Here is a 16466-nt window from a genome sequence, read left to right as displayed (position 1 = left end):
TGTTTTGGCATATTTGTTAATCAGGACTTGGGTAAGAATGAAGAGTTTCAAATGGAGTAGGAAATAAAAGCATTCATCCAAGTTACAATAATTTCAGTTATTAGATCAGGGAAAGTGCTAGGATCAGAAGAGTGGAAGAAATAATCAGGCCATGGAGATGAGGCATAGAAATCCTGAAGGTTAGACCAGTTGGAACTGTTGTAGTGCTCTAGGATATGGAGCTGAAACTGACTAGGAGAAGGACTATCTATAGAAAATGTGACATGGTTATGTTCAGACTTGCCAAGAGGAAAGCTAACATCAGTGGTGTATTTGGATGGTGAGCTCGTTAAGAAAAGGTCCATGGTGTTGGGAGAATGATGAGGATTATCCCTGAATTCTGGTATAGGTGAGCAGTTTGTTTAATCATTACTGACAGCAAACAATTCAGCTTCTCTTCCAACTTCTTCTGTGAAATTGGAGAAGTGGAATACACTCTGAATTATGAATATTGAAATATCCAAGGAAGATTGTTTCAGTGTTAGAGTAATTACACTGTATGTGATTGATTTTCAAAGATAAATAGGTCAGTGAAGTCAAGTTAGAAGAAGTAAAGGAAGCAAATGAAAGCACTAAAGTGAGGCATCGAAATATTGAGCCAAAGCAGAATCATTTAAAGAAGATTCCTGCTCTGTGACAGCCTATTGGCATGAGATCAGACCTAACAAGTGCACATCCTGTCCTTTCCTTGCAAAAGGCATCATGTATTATGTAATGCAGAAGGTTTAAGTGAGATATAGTCATAGAAGATACCAGGTGAGGTTCAATGATGAATAACATGTTGGGTTTGGATGTCTGTAGGTAGTCATTCTTATCATTGATTGAGTAGAATTACATCCTCAGTTGCAGATAAAATCAAATCTTTTTTACAGGAAATTTTGCTATTTTGTTGGATTTCTTTTGATATACTTCTGCTTTTTGCAAATATTTTGATACATTTTTCAGATTTTCATGGTAGTTTGGAATATTAGGAAAATTTATAGAGTACAGACAGACTGACTCATGGTCACAACGTCCACGGGGAGTGTCCGGATTCCAAGCACAACTTGGCAGAGTAATCAGCAAGTTTATTTGCTAGCTGATCTGAAACTCTCCCAAAGTGTTAGCAGCAGGTTTGGTCCGGTGAACTATCAGATGACTGATTTTGTAGAAAACTGCTTTATTGCTTTATTCTCAAATGGAGGAAGTTCTGGCTCCCTAGTTATTTACAATGCGGGGAATGTGAATTGTAAGACCACCACCACCATTGGAGCATGTAGGAAGAAAGGAAGGAAATAGAAACCAGATACCCTTCTCTTGAAGTGTCTCTGAGCTCTTATGGAATAAATCAGCTAAAACTTGTAATTGAACAAATTTGGTTTTCTTACATTGCCCATTTATGAAATACTTATTGCGTCTCATTATTTATCTTTACATCTGCACTTTTGGACAACAATATTATTAATTCCAATTGGAAGTTTTTTCCACTTAGTTATATTATAAATTAAAGATACCAACAAATTATATGTTTGGTTTAATCCTTTATCCAAATGTAAGCAAACAAAGTTTGCACCTGAAATATAATCAGCACCAGAGCAACTTGTATATGAGTGGAGCCTAAAAAGTTCTCGGCCTCTACCATAGATATGCAACACTATTGGCAAGATTTTTTTTCCTAGTTGGTATGGTTGTCATAAGCATCCGTGTGAAATTGCAAGTCATTCTATCAAGTAGTTTGTTTTATACAACTGTCTGAAGCAAAAGTGTTGTCTGTATCCCTTGAAATGGATAAAATTGAGTGTCTCGCAGTTATAAAATTCTTTGTGAAAGAAGGTTTAATGGCAAAAGAAATTCATTCGAAGTTCATAAAAGTTTATGGGCACTCTTCTCCTTTGTTTTCGACAATTAAGAAATGGGCTGCTGAGTTTAAACGTGGCCATAACAGCCTTGAAGATGATCCACATGAAGGATGTCCAAAAAGCGTAACAAAACCAGAAATCATTGATCAAGTGCATGATATGGTATTGGATGACCGATGAGTCAAAGTGCATGAAATTGCTGAGACTATAAGCATTTCAAAAGAAATGCCTATGGCTCAGCAATATATTATGAAGAATTGCAAATGAAAAAGCTTTGAGCAAGATGGGTGCCATGCTTTCTCAGCACCCATCTTGCACATCAAAGAGCAGATCAAAAACACACTCACATGAAAATCTCTGAACAGTGCTTGGAGCATTTTAACAAGAATAAAACTGATTTTGTGCGTCGATTTATTACTATGGATGAGACTTGGATTCACCATTACACACCAGAATGCAAACAGCAGTCAAAACAGTGGACAGAAGCTGGTTGTTCAGCACCAAAGAAGACAAAGTCGGTTCCATCAGCAGGAAAAGTCAAGGCATCGGTGTTTTGGGATGCTAAAAGCATTTTGTTTATTAATTATCTTGTAAAGGATAAAACAATAACCTGGGAATATTATTCCAATCTTTTAACCAGACTAGACAAAAAAATTCGTGAGAAAAGATCCGGTTTGCAGAAGAAAAAAATTATCTTTCATCAGGACAATGCACCTGCCCACAAAGGTGTTTTGGCAATGGAAAAATTAAGGGATCTGCACTATGAATTGTTGGAACATCAACCCTATTCCCCAGATTTGGCTCCCTCTGACTTCTCTCTTCCCAAAACTAAAACTCTTCCTCGCTGGTCAGCATTTTTCTTTGAATCAAGAGGTGATTGCAGCTGTAGAGGGGTATTTTGCAGATCTTACTGAGAACCACTACAGGGACAGGATAATGGCGCTGGAGCATCACTGGGATAAATGTATAGTCTTAAAGGAGATTGTTGAAAAATAAAAATCATTTTGAAATTATAAATTTGTTTTTTCATTGTTAGGCTGAGAACTTTTCAGGCTATCCTCGTATAGAAGCTAATGACTTCACATCACTTGCCTTAGTATCCCATAATGCAAAGCCACATATCCTTACAGGTATGTATAATGCTATGCATTATGGGAAAGATCACTACCCAGACTGGTTTCGACCTTTACTGAGATGTCATCAGTGGGAGCCAGACCCAGAGGTGATGCTAAGGTTGAAGTAATGCAGAAATCATATTTTCATATACGAGTTGACAGAAGGTGTCGCACCTTATTATTGAAATACTCTGGATTAGAGATAGTTGTTGGAAGTTTTTCTACTTGGTTATACTGTAAATTAAAGATACAAGAAATTATGTACTTGTTTTAATCCTATTGGTTTAATTTCAGGTGCAAACAAAGTTTGCACCTGAATTGCACCCTTACACTTGGATAAAGGATTAACCAAGTATATAATTTCTTGTATCTTTAATTTATAGTATAACCAAGTGGAAAAACTAGATATCTTTAAATTATTAATTCCAAATAACTCAGAAGTAATTAGCTTCTTTTCAGTTATTAGAAGAAAAGCATGTGATTGTGGTGCATGTTAGCATCACTTTATTTTCCCATCTTTCAGTTAACAATTTGCATGAATTGTGTTAATTTTTTAATAAATTTTCTGCATACCAAATGTTTATTTGGTTAAAAACTGCATGTTCCTTTATCACCACAACTTAACCAGAACATGTCAATGTTTTTTATTATCATTTATATGAGTACTCCATTGAGTCAAGACTCATTGCAGGAGACCCTACTCTATCCATAACACAGTACCTATCATACTCCTTAAACCACCACCTGTGGCAATCCATTCCACTCATTCACCACTCTTCACGTAAAGAATCTAGTCTGCACACCCTTACTAACCACACTCTTAGACATCTTCCAAGTTTCACTCCTTGTTTTTCTCCTACTCTCCTTGTATTGAAAAATTTCTTTTATGTCAGTCTTATAGAATCCTCCCCTTCCTCCTCTGCCTGTCAGCTAAACTCTGCTACTCAACACACCCTTAATCTATCCTCATATGGAACATTCCACAAACCTGTCATCAGCTTGGTCACTTGTCTCTGGATCCTCTCCATCACCCTCCTGATCCCCAAGAAATGCAGGTGATCAAATCTATGCACAGTAATCAACATGTTGCCAAATCAGTCTTATAAAGAGAGATAATAACTTCCCTATCTTTACTTGTCAGTATGTTCTTCAGCATCCAAGTAATCCTCAAGGGTTATTTTGCAGAGGACATGTTGCCAAGTCTTGCAGTATGTCCTCTGAATTTCAAATCTCTATCCACCATCACTCCCAGATTCCTAACTTCACCAATTTCCTGTAAACTAGTACCATCAATATGATATGAAGTGTAATCTTTACATCCTGCAGCGCATTACCTTACATTTTACAACATTGAATTGACAGCCATTGTCCTTTGCTCACACTGCCAATTTATTTAAATCATCCTGTCAGATATCTCCAGCTATTTATACAACTATTGCCATCCTTAGTTTTGCATCATTGATTGCTATATCATTAATGTACAAATTAGAGTAATGGTCCTAGTACAGAGCCCTGTGGCATGCACTAGTCATCTCATTTTCCTTGATTCCACTCCACCATACACCAGCCTCATATCCATTGCATTTGCTCCATATTATGTAATAATTTTCCATGCATATTCTGTCACATGCCCTTGCAAAGTCCAGCCATTTCCTTGTAGAAAATGTAACCATTTCCTTGATCCAATTCTTCTGTCACCTTTTAAAAAATGTGAACAATTACTGAGGCAGGACTTCCCTTTTAGAAAGCTATGCTGCCCTTATAGGATATCATATTCCTATCCACCATTCCTGAATTTTACTTTTAACTGACTTTTCCAATACTTCAGAGATACTAATTGGTCTATCTGTTATATAGTGAAACCTGTGGAGTATTCATAACTGTAAATTCACATGTATACCACAGTAATTAAATTTTAATAATATGTAGATATTTCATCTTAAGACATCATCAGTGCAGTTATTATAAATAATACTAAGAATTAACATTCAAAGGAATGGTTAGTGCACATGCTTACATTGGAATCCCTCTATGCATACAGTAGCATGTTTGAAGACCCCTGCTCCCACAAAAAAAAAAAAAAAAAAAAAATTCAGCTGTAATTAAAATTAAATTAAAATATATCTGATAAATTTATTTTATACAATTGGGGATAATGATTTCCCAGACTTTTGGGATTAACTCAAAAATTAACTCAAAAAAATCACCAGCCACTTCCCTACACATCAACCCAAACAAGAAGAAGCCTGTAGGACTCCTATACCATATATCAAAGGCATCTCGGAATATCTTCAAAAATTATGAAGAAATACAAGCTTGCCACTACCTATCAACCAGATCCACAATTTGTTACCTTCTCCAAAAGACAAACTCTCACCTATGATGCTACCTGGCATATACAAAGTTCCGTGTTCTTGCAAGATGTCTTAGTATGGACAAACAGGAAGGTCTATAAGTAAACGCATCTCTGAACATCAAGACCACACCCGTCTTATCAAAACCACACAAATCTGGCCTTGCACAACATGGAGTTGAAAACCCTGACCATAGGATTCAAAGGAAAACCAGACTGTTACATAGATCCTTATATAAACATGAGCATTTATATAAAGAAAGTGCTGAAAACTTATATCACAGACCCAATCTGAACTAATGACTGTTTCACAATCCCAGAAGTCTGGGAAATCATTATTCTCAATTGTATAAAATAAATTTATCAGATATATTTTAATTACAGCTGAATTATTATTTTTTTTTTTTTTTTGTGGGGGGAGGGTCCTCAAACACGCTACTGTACGCATAGAGGGATTCCAATGTAAGCATGTGTACCAACTGTTCCTTTGAATGTAATTCCTAGTATTGTTTGTAATAACTGTACTGATGATGTCTTAAAACAAAATATCTACATATTAAAATTTAATTACTGTGGTATATGTGTGAATTTATAGTTAATTGGTCTATAATTTGCTACTTCTGTCTTGGAGTTATCTTTATGTAATGGAACTATCTTAACACCATTCCACTCCCTTCGAACCTTGCCAGAGTTGAGACTTAGATATTAAACAACTTCTTCAGAGGCACTGCCAGTTTACTTTCACCTTCTCATAGCACACGAGCTGACATACCATCTAAGCCCACTGGGGGTTGATATTCATGAAATTCATGTTGATATCTTTCAATATACTAAGTACCTTTAGTTCATCTACCTCAATTCTCACATCATTCTCTGTCATGGCAGTAAATGCAAAATCACCACCTGGATATCATTCAGGTGGTTACTGTTCATGCTGCCCACCATAAAGTATGATATTCCTATCCACCTGCTACTTAATTTTACCTTTAACTAACTTTTCCAGTACTTTAACTTGAGATTAATTGATCTGTAATTTGCCAGAGCAAACTTAGATTGAACAACTTCATTAGAGTATAATGAAATTAGTTTAATCCTTTATCCAAGTGTGAGCAAACAAAGTTTGCACCTGAAAGTATCTTCAGGGTTAAGGTGATACAACACCAGGGCAACTCGTTGCAAAGGTGGATCAAGCTACCAAGTACAGTCCTGAAGATACTTTCAGGCGCAAACTTTGTTTGCTCACACTTGGATAAAGGATTAAACTAATTTCATTATACTCTAACCAAGTGAAAAATAAACTTCCAACTTTCAACTTCATTAGAGGCACTGCCAGTTCTTTCACATATTCATGTAGCACATTAGCCAACATGCCATCTAGTCTCACTGCTGTATTCACATTGAAATTTGTTCATTTCCTTCAATTCTGACATCAGTGTGTTATCAGCATCTGCAAAATCTCCACCATTGGATAATACACCTTTGTAAAGTGATCACTCAGTAACTCAACTATTTCTTTGGCTTTATTCACCTTTCTACCATCTGCATTGATTAAGGTCATTCTTCTCCTTACTTGCTACATAATGAAAAAAAAAAGAAAAAAAAAACTCCTTTGGATGTACTTTGGCCTGCTTAGCTAATTTTCTCTCATCTCATCTCTCATTTAGCCTTTCATACCATACTAATCACCCTTCATGCTTAGCGTGCTGCTCATAATTTTTCTGATCACTTTTTTCTTTATATCTCTACTCATCCACTTAACCTCCACTTGATTTATCCTTCTGACCATAGGCATGCAGCCTGATACTGCTTCTGTCAAATAATCCTTCACCACTTTGCATGCATTGCTGATATTCCTTCCTTGTAGCTTCTCAAGACAATGACACTGCTAAAAGATGCCTCCTAAGTCTGTCATAATTGCCATCTTTATAGTTCAACATAGACTTTTTACAGAAAACAAACTCACTTGTTCAGCAACCTTCCAGAACAATAATGCATGGTCACTCTCTCCCCGATTAGAGGCAGAATGTGTCTACCTTGTAATGGGTACATTTTCTGATGCTGATACCAGATCTAGAACTCTTGAACCCTTAGTTTCCTCCATAACATCGTTTGAAATAATTATCCCTTAGCAACTGTATAAATTCCACTTCCATCTTGCCATGCTCCCTTCCTCTCTTCTGTGTCCCCATAGATGAAGTTCCCCGTTATAATTGCTAATGCACTGATGCTTGCCATCCACATCTTCATGTAGACTCCTCCCCCCCCAGTCTATAGCAGCAACCAACTATATTTTGTACTGTTGACCTCTATCTCACACCATTTAGCTTCAAATGAACCATCTAAGATTTACAATTCTCTTTAACTACCATCCCCATCTCTTGTCCTATTCCCTCTGTCCTGCCTGAAAATACACTACCCTTTATATTCTGTCCCTGTAACTGTATAATTTTCTGTCAAACAGATCTCACCGATACATATAATTTTTGACCACATCGAGCTAACCAATGCCAAATATTCCTCTCCTTTATTTCTGATACTCCTGGCATTCATGTATGTGCATTTTAACATTCCCTTGATCAGCATTCCTATAGGGAATACTTTCCACAAGCTATCGATAGCGATCAATGTGAATTTTGGACCATTTTTCCCTTGTGTAATTTGTTTACAAACCCATTTAGATTTGAAGCCTGTGAAACTACATTCAATATTGCATGCATACACACGTGTCTCGGGACTGGCTGAATCCACACTTGATGCATTCCTCTTCCCCCAATACTTCTATTCCTGAATTTGAATTTGTATCCCCCCCCCCCTAAACATCTAACTCCAAACCATTTAAATGCAGTTCATCAGGCATACAATTTCGGTCGTCCATCAAATTCACTCCATACATCTATAAATTGCCTACCATTTCTCCTGCACAGTCATTTGCAATCATGGCCCCTCTGTTATGTCGTGACATTTCCTTATATTTTATATTTTTTTTTGTGTTCCTCTTCCTATTTTATTAGTCTCGAATTATCACTGTGTAGTGTTATCGCTTTAACTATGTACTTCTATGGTCTATACTCATGAAACTAACATAACACTGCACTCTTGCATTTACTGTAAAATCTATCCAGACAATTGGCCAATTCTTAGAATGATTAAGTATATTAAATAATTAACAAAGGGTAGACCTCTGAAAGGAGCCCTATTCTCAGTAATAACGGTCTGGAGTCACCTCCTAAATCAGGTTCTGGCAATATTTATTTGATCAAGCTGCACCGGCCAGATCCCTAGGTTAGAAATTCCTCTTACCCAAGGAGTAACCTTCAGAAAATATACTAAGCTAATCAATTTACTAATTGTTTCTTATCTCGGTTTTATCTATGTCACTTAATTTACCTTAGTTTGCAGTCGTGGTCTCTGTCAAATAATTCTATCCCGCTCAGATTCAGATATTAGCAAACGGTGCATTGGATTCAAATCAAGGCACAAACCAGGTTAAGATATTCAAGATACATTTATTAAATTCCTAAGGTTACACATTTACAAGAATAAACTCAATTGGAATATAGGTATCCTAAGTAACAAGGTTAAGCATAGCAACTGTATTTTATACAACATTTTAAGCATAGGCTAATTACATAGACAAAATTTTGTTAGCATCCTCCAAATATCCTTAATAGTCTACATACATTCTCTCAAATTAATTCAGTCACATCGGTAACTTTATAGATCATTACTCACAACAATTCAAACTACAATTCATTCGATTAATTACTTGAGAAATAGCCCTAAGACTTAAAACACTGCCATCCATTGTTCGCTATAGTCCTTTTCCTACAAGTATAGAGTTCTGAGCCATAACATCTGTTTTCTTCTATATTACAATATTCCTCTTTTTCTTTTTTTTTAACAAAGAATTACAAAAGGTTTTAACATTACCATATTTCTGGAAGTATATTCATTCTGTCATCTTATTCTTACTTCGTCCCACGGAATGTCCGGCCTTCTTCTAGACGATTGTCTCACGGGCTATGCTTGGACTTCATTGTTCTGTCTTTCTTTCCCATCGTAGACTAGAAACAGCATGGCTCGGATCGATCCACGTGGACGTATATAGCAGTCAGTTCCTTCAAGCTTGCTCGGAATGCTGCCGATTATCTCCTCGTCGATTCCTTCCATATGACATCTCGAAACGATGGCCGTGAATAACTACATGCTATCGATAAGATCCCGAACTCCAACTCGCCCTGACTTCACAAGAAAATCAAAAGCAAAACAGACAAAAGACTCTTGAAAGGGGAACAAATCCCTTTTATATCCACTACCTTTGGCACCCTCCTTTTGCGCATGTGTCATTTTTTTCTATTCACATCTTCCTGGAGAATTCCGTGTGCATGCTGCGGCTTCCTGGAAAACACTGAGGCGTGCTGCCCCGCATGTAGACAATTTGCAGTAGGCTATGCAATTCACCTGAAGTTTTTTTCGTTAGTGGACTTTGAACTTCTGTTGCATGCCTTAACATACATCTTATAAAGAATACTTCTTCCATTATAAATTCTTACAAAAAATTGACATCGTTTACCTTTAAGTAATATTACATAAAATAGTACTAGCATATGATTCGTTAAACAATTTGTATCTTTACCTATGTACAAGCATTTTCGTTGTTGTTTAGCTAAAACTTGTTGAATAAATCCCGAATAAATTATTTCTTTAAAGAAATCTTTTCGTTCAAGATCCAACACTTCTCAATTCAGTCCTATCATACTCAGGCAGCAGACTCAGTCTTTACTTTCTCACTTTTCCTTTTCATTTCTATCAGCGACTCTTTCATATCTTCTCTCATTGCACTTTTCCCCTCTACAAGCCAACCTGCTTCTTTTTTTTTAATCAGATCTATTCAGGATATATTTCTTTAATTCATTTTTTATCACATTTTTCGTCCATTCGTTATTTGGAATTTAATTATAACTTACATTTGGATATGATGTTTCCTTTTAATAGGAAACCTGACAGGTCTCAAGACTTATAAAACAACATGATGTGTGTGTACGTGTTCTTCATTGTCATCATCAATTTCCTGATATATACCCTCAGAAGGTGTTGAGACTACTATGACAGCACTACAGGATTAAATTTACATTATTAATAATCTTCTAACATTTTGTTCTTCTAAGACACTTCTGACTAAATCAATCCACCTAGACTTTGGTCTTCCTATGGATCTTTTTCCTTGACATTGTTTACCTTGTCAATCTTGGAAATAAACACCTGTTTTGCTAATCTTTTCTCTCCATTCTATTTAAATGGCCATACCACCTTAGAATTAGCCCTGCTCACAGATTCTTGAATTTTTTTTCCCTTCTATTTTATAAAGGCTTGTCTCCATGCTGTTGGGTATATGCCAGATGGGTGACAATTTGTATAGGTGATTCAGGCACAAGGTTTTAGCACAGTTGTAGGGTTACTCATCTAAACCAGGAGACTTATTAGTATAAAGATTGATGAGAATTTTACTGATTTTTCCAAGGATCAGAGGAGGCATGCAACATGCAGAATGTGGTGTTGTAGCCAGGTGATTTGCCTTAGATAAGTGGAAACAAGGAAGGGGCAGAAGTTATTATGATATTTGCTAAAGTTTGCAGTAGTGTGGAGAATGAGGGCCTTCATTCCATTAAGTATTATCCATCCGCTTCTCATCTGTCCAAGATGGGTTTAATCCCTTATTTAAGGGTTTTAGTTAATTAATATAACTAGCTTGCCTAAGCCAGTTACATCCCTTAGGGCAAATATTTATGCCTGTAGATCTGTGTTTGTGGGCTGATTTGCATGTTTTTCTCTCTCAGAAACACAAGTTTCTGAGAGAGAAAAAGCTTTCACCTGTGTAGGAGACCAGCTAACTTGCCATTTGATTGAAAACACCTGATAAATTCTTCACATCATAGACAAGTTCAAACCTAGATCTTTCCAAACAAAAGGCTCATCGATACAGAGAAAAAAAAGCTTTCACCTGTGTAGGAGACCAGCTAACTTGCCATTTGATTGAAAACACCTGATAAATTCTTCACGTCATAGACAAGTTTAAACCTAGATCTTTCCAAACAAAAGGCTCATCGATACCAACTGAGTTATGGATGCACAAGGATTATATGTAATCTCATAGTACATGCGATAGTTCTACAGTACATTTATAGCATTGTAAGCTTCCCGTCAACAATTTTTCTCTAAATTAGTCCATTTGTCAGGAATCCGGTATTATCAGATCTCATGTTTTTCTTCTAACGGAAGATCACTGTGTTCACCTGGATCTTTTTTGTGCCATCAGACACCCATAAAGTTTCATCTTCCATTCTGCTTAAGTAACCATATCTTAGATTAGCTATGCTTACATATTCTTAAATACTTGCAGTGTCAAGTTCCTTCCTAATATCTTCATTTTTTACATGATCCAGGGAAATAAGGAAAGGTAACATGACTTCTGTTACCTTTCCTTTTTTTTTTCTTTTTTCTCAGAACTATTCATCTAACTTCCTGTTATAACAGTTCTGCTTATTCTGTTAATTTCCAAATTTAATTCATCTTCACTAAAAACTATCCAAATAGCTGACGTTTTTTTATTTCTATAGATTTGCAATTGAAAATGTAGCTTACTTGCCAATTTTCATGGTTTTTATCTTTTTATTGCTGATTTTTATGTCAATTTTGGTGTAGTAATTATTCATTTTAGCTACAGACTTGTAATGGATTGATTTTGGGATATATCATCTAAAGAGCTAAGTTATAGATCAGGTTTAATGTCACTTTCATGATACACATAGATGATGAATAAGAGTGGAGCTAGTGTGTACCTTTATCTTACACATCATTTTACATCAAATCATCTTCCTGTACTTTCATTAACTAACCACCTACTTCCAACTTAAGTCCCATTTACTCCATATCACTAGCATTTCAAACTGTTTTTCTCATGGCATCCTGTTATGTGCCTTTTCTAGATTTATAATATTTAAATACAGATCCTTGTTATGTTCCCATGATTACCTAACTATTTATCATAATCAGTTTATTTGAATAAACTGATTATATAAAGTAATATATTAAAAACAAACTGTTCATCCTTTGACTACTGGTTGTGATATTCACAGTTATGATAGGTATGGCCGGAACCTGATTTTTAATTACTAGACATCTTTATTGCAATCACACAGAAAAACACACATTTTCTTTAAAAATCTCAAAGGAACTCTAACAATCTGAAATCAATAAAGTGTGTAATAAGGAAGGATAAGCATGAAAATCAGGGAAACTTAATAGCAGATTATTATATATTGCAAAACAACTATGGTGGTAATATGTTTTAGAAATTAAAAGGAAAAAAGTGATACTTGTATATTATATCATTTGAAAGTCTATATCACTTGAAAGTAAAGAATGCTCTCTATGGTTTATATGAAATAAACTTAAAAATTTTTTTTGAATTTAACCTTGAAAGAGTATACTTTAAAAAATAGTTTTAATAAGATAATAAACAATTATATTTTTTATTTAGGGCCTTCCAGAGCAGAAGCATGGTTGGCTAGTACTGCAGCCATTGTTCAGCAAGAACACCAACCACTTGAGCGAACAACAAGTGTTCCCTCTTCTCCCACTTCACTTGTCAAAAGCTCATCAAATCCCAATGAGCTTTTCACAGGCCAAGTGCCAGAACCTGGTCTCCCATTGTCACAACCTGTTGCCCCTCCTCGTCGAAGTAGTCCAAACTTCTCTCACCTCCGCAGTCAATCACTTGGCTCAGCTGAAGCTTTCATGACTCAGTTTTCACCAGCTGGTCAAACAGTGCCCCAGTGGTCACAGCAAGTGCAAAGTGAACACATTCAAAATCAGTGGACAAATGGTAGTGTCCCGCAGTCTTCATCACCAACATCTGTACCTCCTTATAGGGATCCCTTCGATGCAGAGTGGGTTGAACTGGCTAAAAGACATCAGTCTAATACAAACCCATTTGCACAAAACTCAGTGAAAGCATTTGAAGTCCACATGTGATGACTACAAAAAATGATTTACAACTGTGACCATGGAAGACTGTTGTCAGAAAGTTCTGAGCAGCACTGAAGAGTTAGGTTGTCACAACTGTGAATAAAAATGATTGTTAAGCATGACAAGGAGAAGATGGACACAGCGGTAATATCATGTCATTCTTAGATAAAGAATGTACTATATTTGTTTCCATGTAATGACACTGTTATATCATGTTGCTAACATCTAAAGGTCATTGTAGTATTCTCACTAATGGTTAAAACTGTTGAAGCAACCAAAATATTCTTTAGTGGCAACTGCCACAGATTGTGTAGTTTTGTTGGGACTTTGGTATCTTGTGTTTAAAATAAAATATCAGAATGAAAAAAAAAGGGGGGAGTGTCACAAAGCTACCGAATAAGTCTGAAGTGATGTACTAAGAATTCCAAAACTGGTTCCAAATTATAATACCTCTTTTATGCGTTTGCAGTTCCATTTACTTCTGTTTTTTAAAAAAAAAAAAGGAAATAAGTACTCGGCTTTTTTTTTAAAGCAACTGAAAGCAATAATATGAATGCACTAGCTTTCCAGGATGAGTCCCAAAATAATTTATTTTGTTTAAAATTAATTATAGTTGGCTTAAGTAGTGTGTTTGTAAAGTTTGATGAACAAAAGCTAATGTATATTTTTAAGTGTTATATTTTGTAGTATTAAACAAAAAGACTTGCTTTTTTTAGCAGTTGCAAAGTATTTGTAGATAGAGAATATACAAAACTGCATAATCTTTTTCTAGAGCTTGTGTAATAAGGTGTTTTGCGATAAAAATCATGTGATTTAAACAAAATACTAAGGCTTTAACATTCCTTTTTGAATGTGAATTTTTTTTTGTTTGTTTGTTTGTTTGAATTGCATTTGACATATCATTGTTAAAATTGCTTGCTACAATTGTATCCAAGTTCCTGCCTGTTAACACGAAAACTTTACCATCAGTTATAAGCCATTTAATGAAATTGAGTGGAAACCATTTTAAAAAGTAAAGTTTATAGATGATCCAAGACTTTTTCATTTATCTCATGATCTACTGTGCCATATCTGAAAGAATGTTATTTCTAACTTGAACATATACCATTATAAAAATCATTTCTATATGTATCATCAAATAGTAGGTTGGTGTTAGCTTCTTGTTTCAGATTTTTTTTTTTATTATTTTTTTAAAGAGCATCTGTAAGCAATAATGACCACACAGATTTTTATGGGATAAACAATGGAAGGAATAACTGAAAATTATTGCTCCTTTACTATAATGCAGCTCTAATTAAATTGGAATCCTCCTTTAATTAGAGAGAAGAGACCCATGTAGACTTGCATACAATGCCATTTTCTAGAACGTAGTGGCAAATAGTTCAGCTTTGTCATTATCATATTTCCTGATATGTATATAAGTTAATAGTAAAATATCTTATTCCAAGATTTCTTTGAATTTTTAATTGGTTTCCACTGTATAAAACTAATAATCCTTCCATAAATAGTGTTGACAAATATAAAGGGATAAGAGAGTAGCATTTATGCAATGTTGTTTCATTCTGTACAGAGTTTGCTATAAGCTGTTAATGTATGTTTAATAGTTGCTTTGTAAATCATGCTCTGATTGTAAATTGGAAACTTTTCTTACAGGAGCGAGATTTGTGGTGATGTATAGATACAAGGGGGTGTAAGTGTTACTGCTTGATGACAGTTCATTTTGCCTTCATCAGTGCATGTCACTTAATGTCTCAGCACTGCTAGCCATATTAGAATTACCTTGCTGTATCTGTGTTGGTTTTGTTTTTGTCAACATTAGTGTACAGGATTGTGATTTAATTGTGATGTTTCTTTCTTTATTTCTTTTTTCCCTTTTTTTTTTTTTTTTTTTTGCATATATAATGGTTGACTAACACTGGATACAGTAACCTCATTGTAATCCTGAAACTCTGGTCAAAACACTGATTGTTCCAAGTATATAGTAATTGTGACAGAGTTAACCATGTATACAGGAACCATCCAGTTACATGAATCTTGCCTAGAAGAGCTCCCAGAAATAATATCCCAATATTAGTATGAAGATATATTTTAGATTTGTCTTTTTTGTAGATACAGCAGAAAATATCTAATTTATTTCTAAGGTTTTAGTTACATTTAAGTAACTTCGGTCACTTTTGATTTATATTCAATTGTTTTTACTTTAAAGATATGGGAGGGGACAAATGGGGTTTTCTGTTATAAGTTAAAAACTATAGCATTTTCTAAATCATGCAGAGTTCAAAAAAAAAAAAAAATGCTCGAGCTATTTTTAAAATTGTAAATTCTTGTAACATAAATTTTACTAATAAATAAAGAGTTATTATTAAGAAATATTCATTCTTGGCATAACTAAAAAGTCATATCTTGCATTATCTTATATTTTGAATGGTGAAACTGTAATTAAAAAAAAAAATGGTATTAACACTTTATGATAATATATTTGTGTACATGTGTTCAAACCACTACTGCCAAGTACAGTGAAGACTGCTCAAGGCCTAAAATATGTTTTTCAACAATAAGATGTATTTATATAGGAAAAATAGTTCATAAGAATGAAAATATGTATTTTCCAGAATGTACACAAAACAGATCTAAGAAACTCATTTTTTGAACCATCTTAATTTGCTGCCCATGTTTTCACCATTTTACTTGCAAGAAAATGAGAATTATATATTTAAGAAATTTGTATTAACATATGGATTTAAAGTGGGCAACTGTGTAGTGTTGTGAAAAAAAAAAAAAATAAAATAAAAACAATCAGTTAACAATGGAACTGTTTGCTGTTAGTTTGTTCCTGATTTTGATATACAGGGTGTTCGGGATAAATTTGACATATTTATAATTAATTATATTTTTCCGTAAGTTACATGTATTAACACACACTTCTCTTCATTTAAAAGTTTGGACCCTTCTTCATTCATATACAAGATGTCAGAAAGGATGAATAGCTGGAACCCACCTGAATCATGGAAGAGAATAACTTGTATCATGATGATTCGTGCCCGCCATCAAAATAAGGATATTACGACTGCTGCCCAATGCTCCCTGAATACA

General features: G+C 34.8%; 1 protein-coding gene across 3 annotated transcripts in view; it reads left to right on the top strand.

The window, feature by feature from the left end:
* Positions 1–16185, top strand: part of LOC150097730 (protein numb-like) — a 356060-nt gene extending 339875 nt beyond the window's left edge. For all 3 annotated transcript variants that reach the window (XM_090406728.1, XM_090406730.1, XM_090406727.1), the window contains exon 9: positions 12886–16185. In XM_090406728.1, the coding sequence (XP_090262854.1) occupies positions 12886–13379 (494 nt within the window). In that variant the 3' untranslated portion in view covers positions 13380–16185. The remainder of the gene's footprint in view (positions 1–12885) is intronic.
* The last annotated feature ends 281 nt before the right edge of the window (positions 16186–16466 follow it).

Source organism: Typopeltis vanoorti, chromosome 17, assembly GCF_054136105.1.
Source record: "Typopeltis vanoorti isolate ZY-2024b chromosome 17, IOZ_Tvanoo_1.0, whole genome shotgun sequence".
NCBI lineage: Eukaryota > Metazoa > Arthropoda > Arachnida > Uropygi > Thelyphonidae > Typopeltis > Typopeltis vanoorti.
The sequence above is the reverse complement of the archived record's forward strand: the minus strand, read 5'-3'. Positions and strand labels throughout refer to the sequence as shown.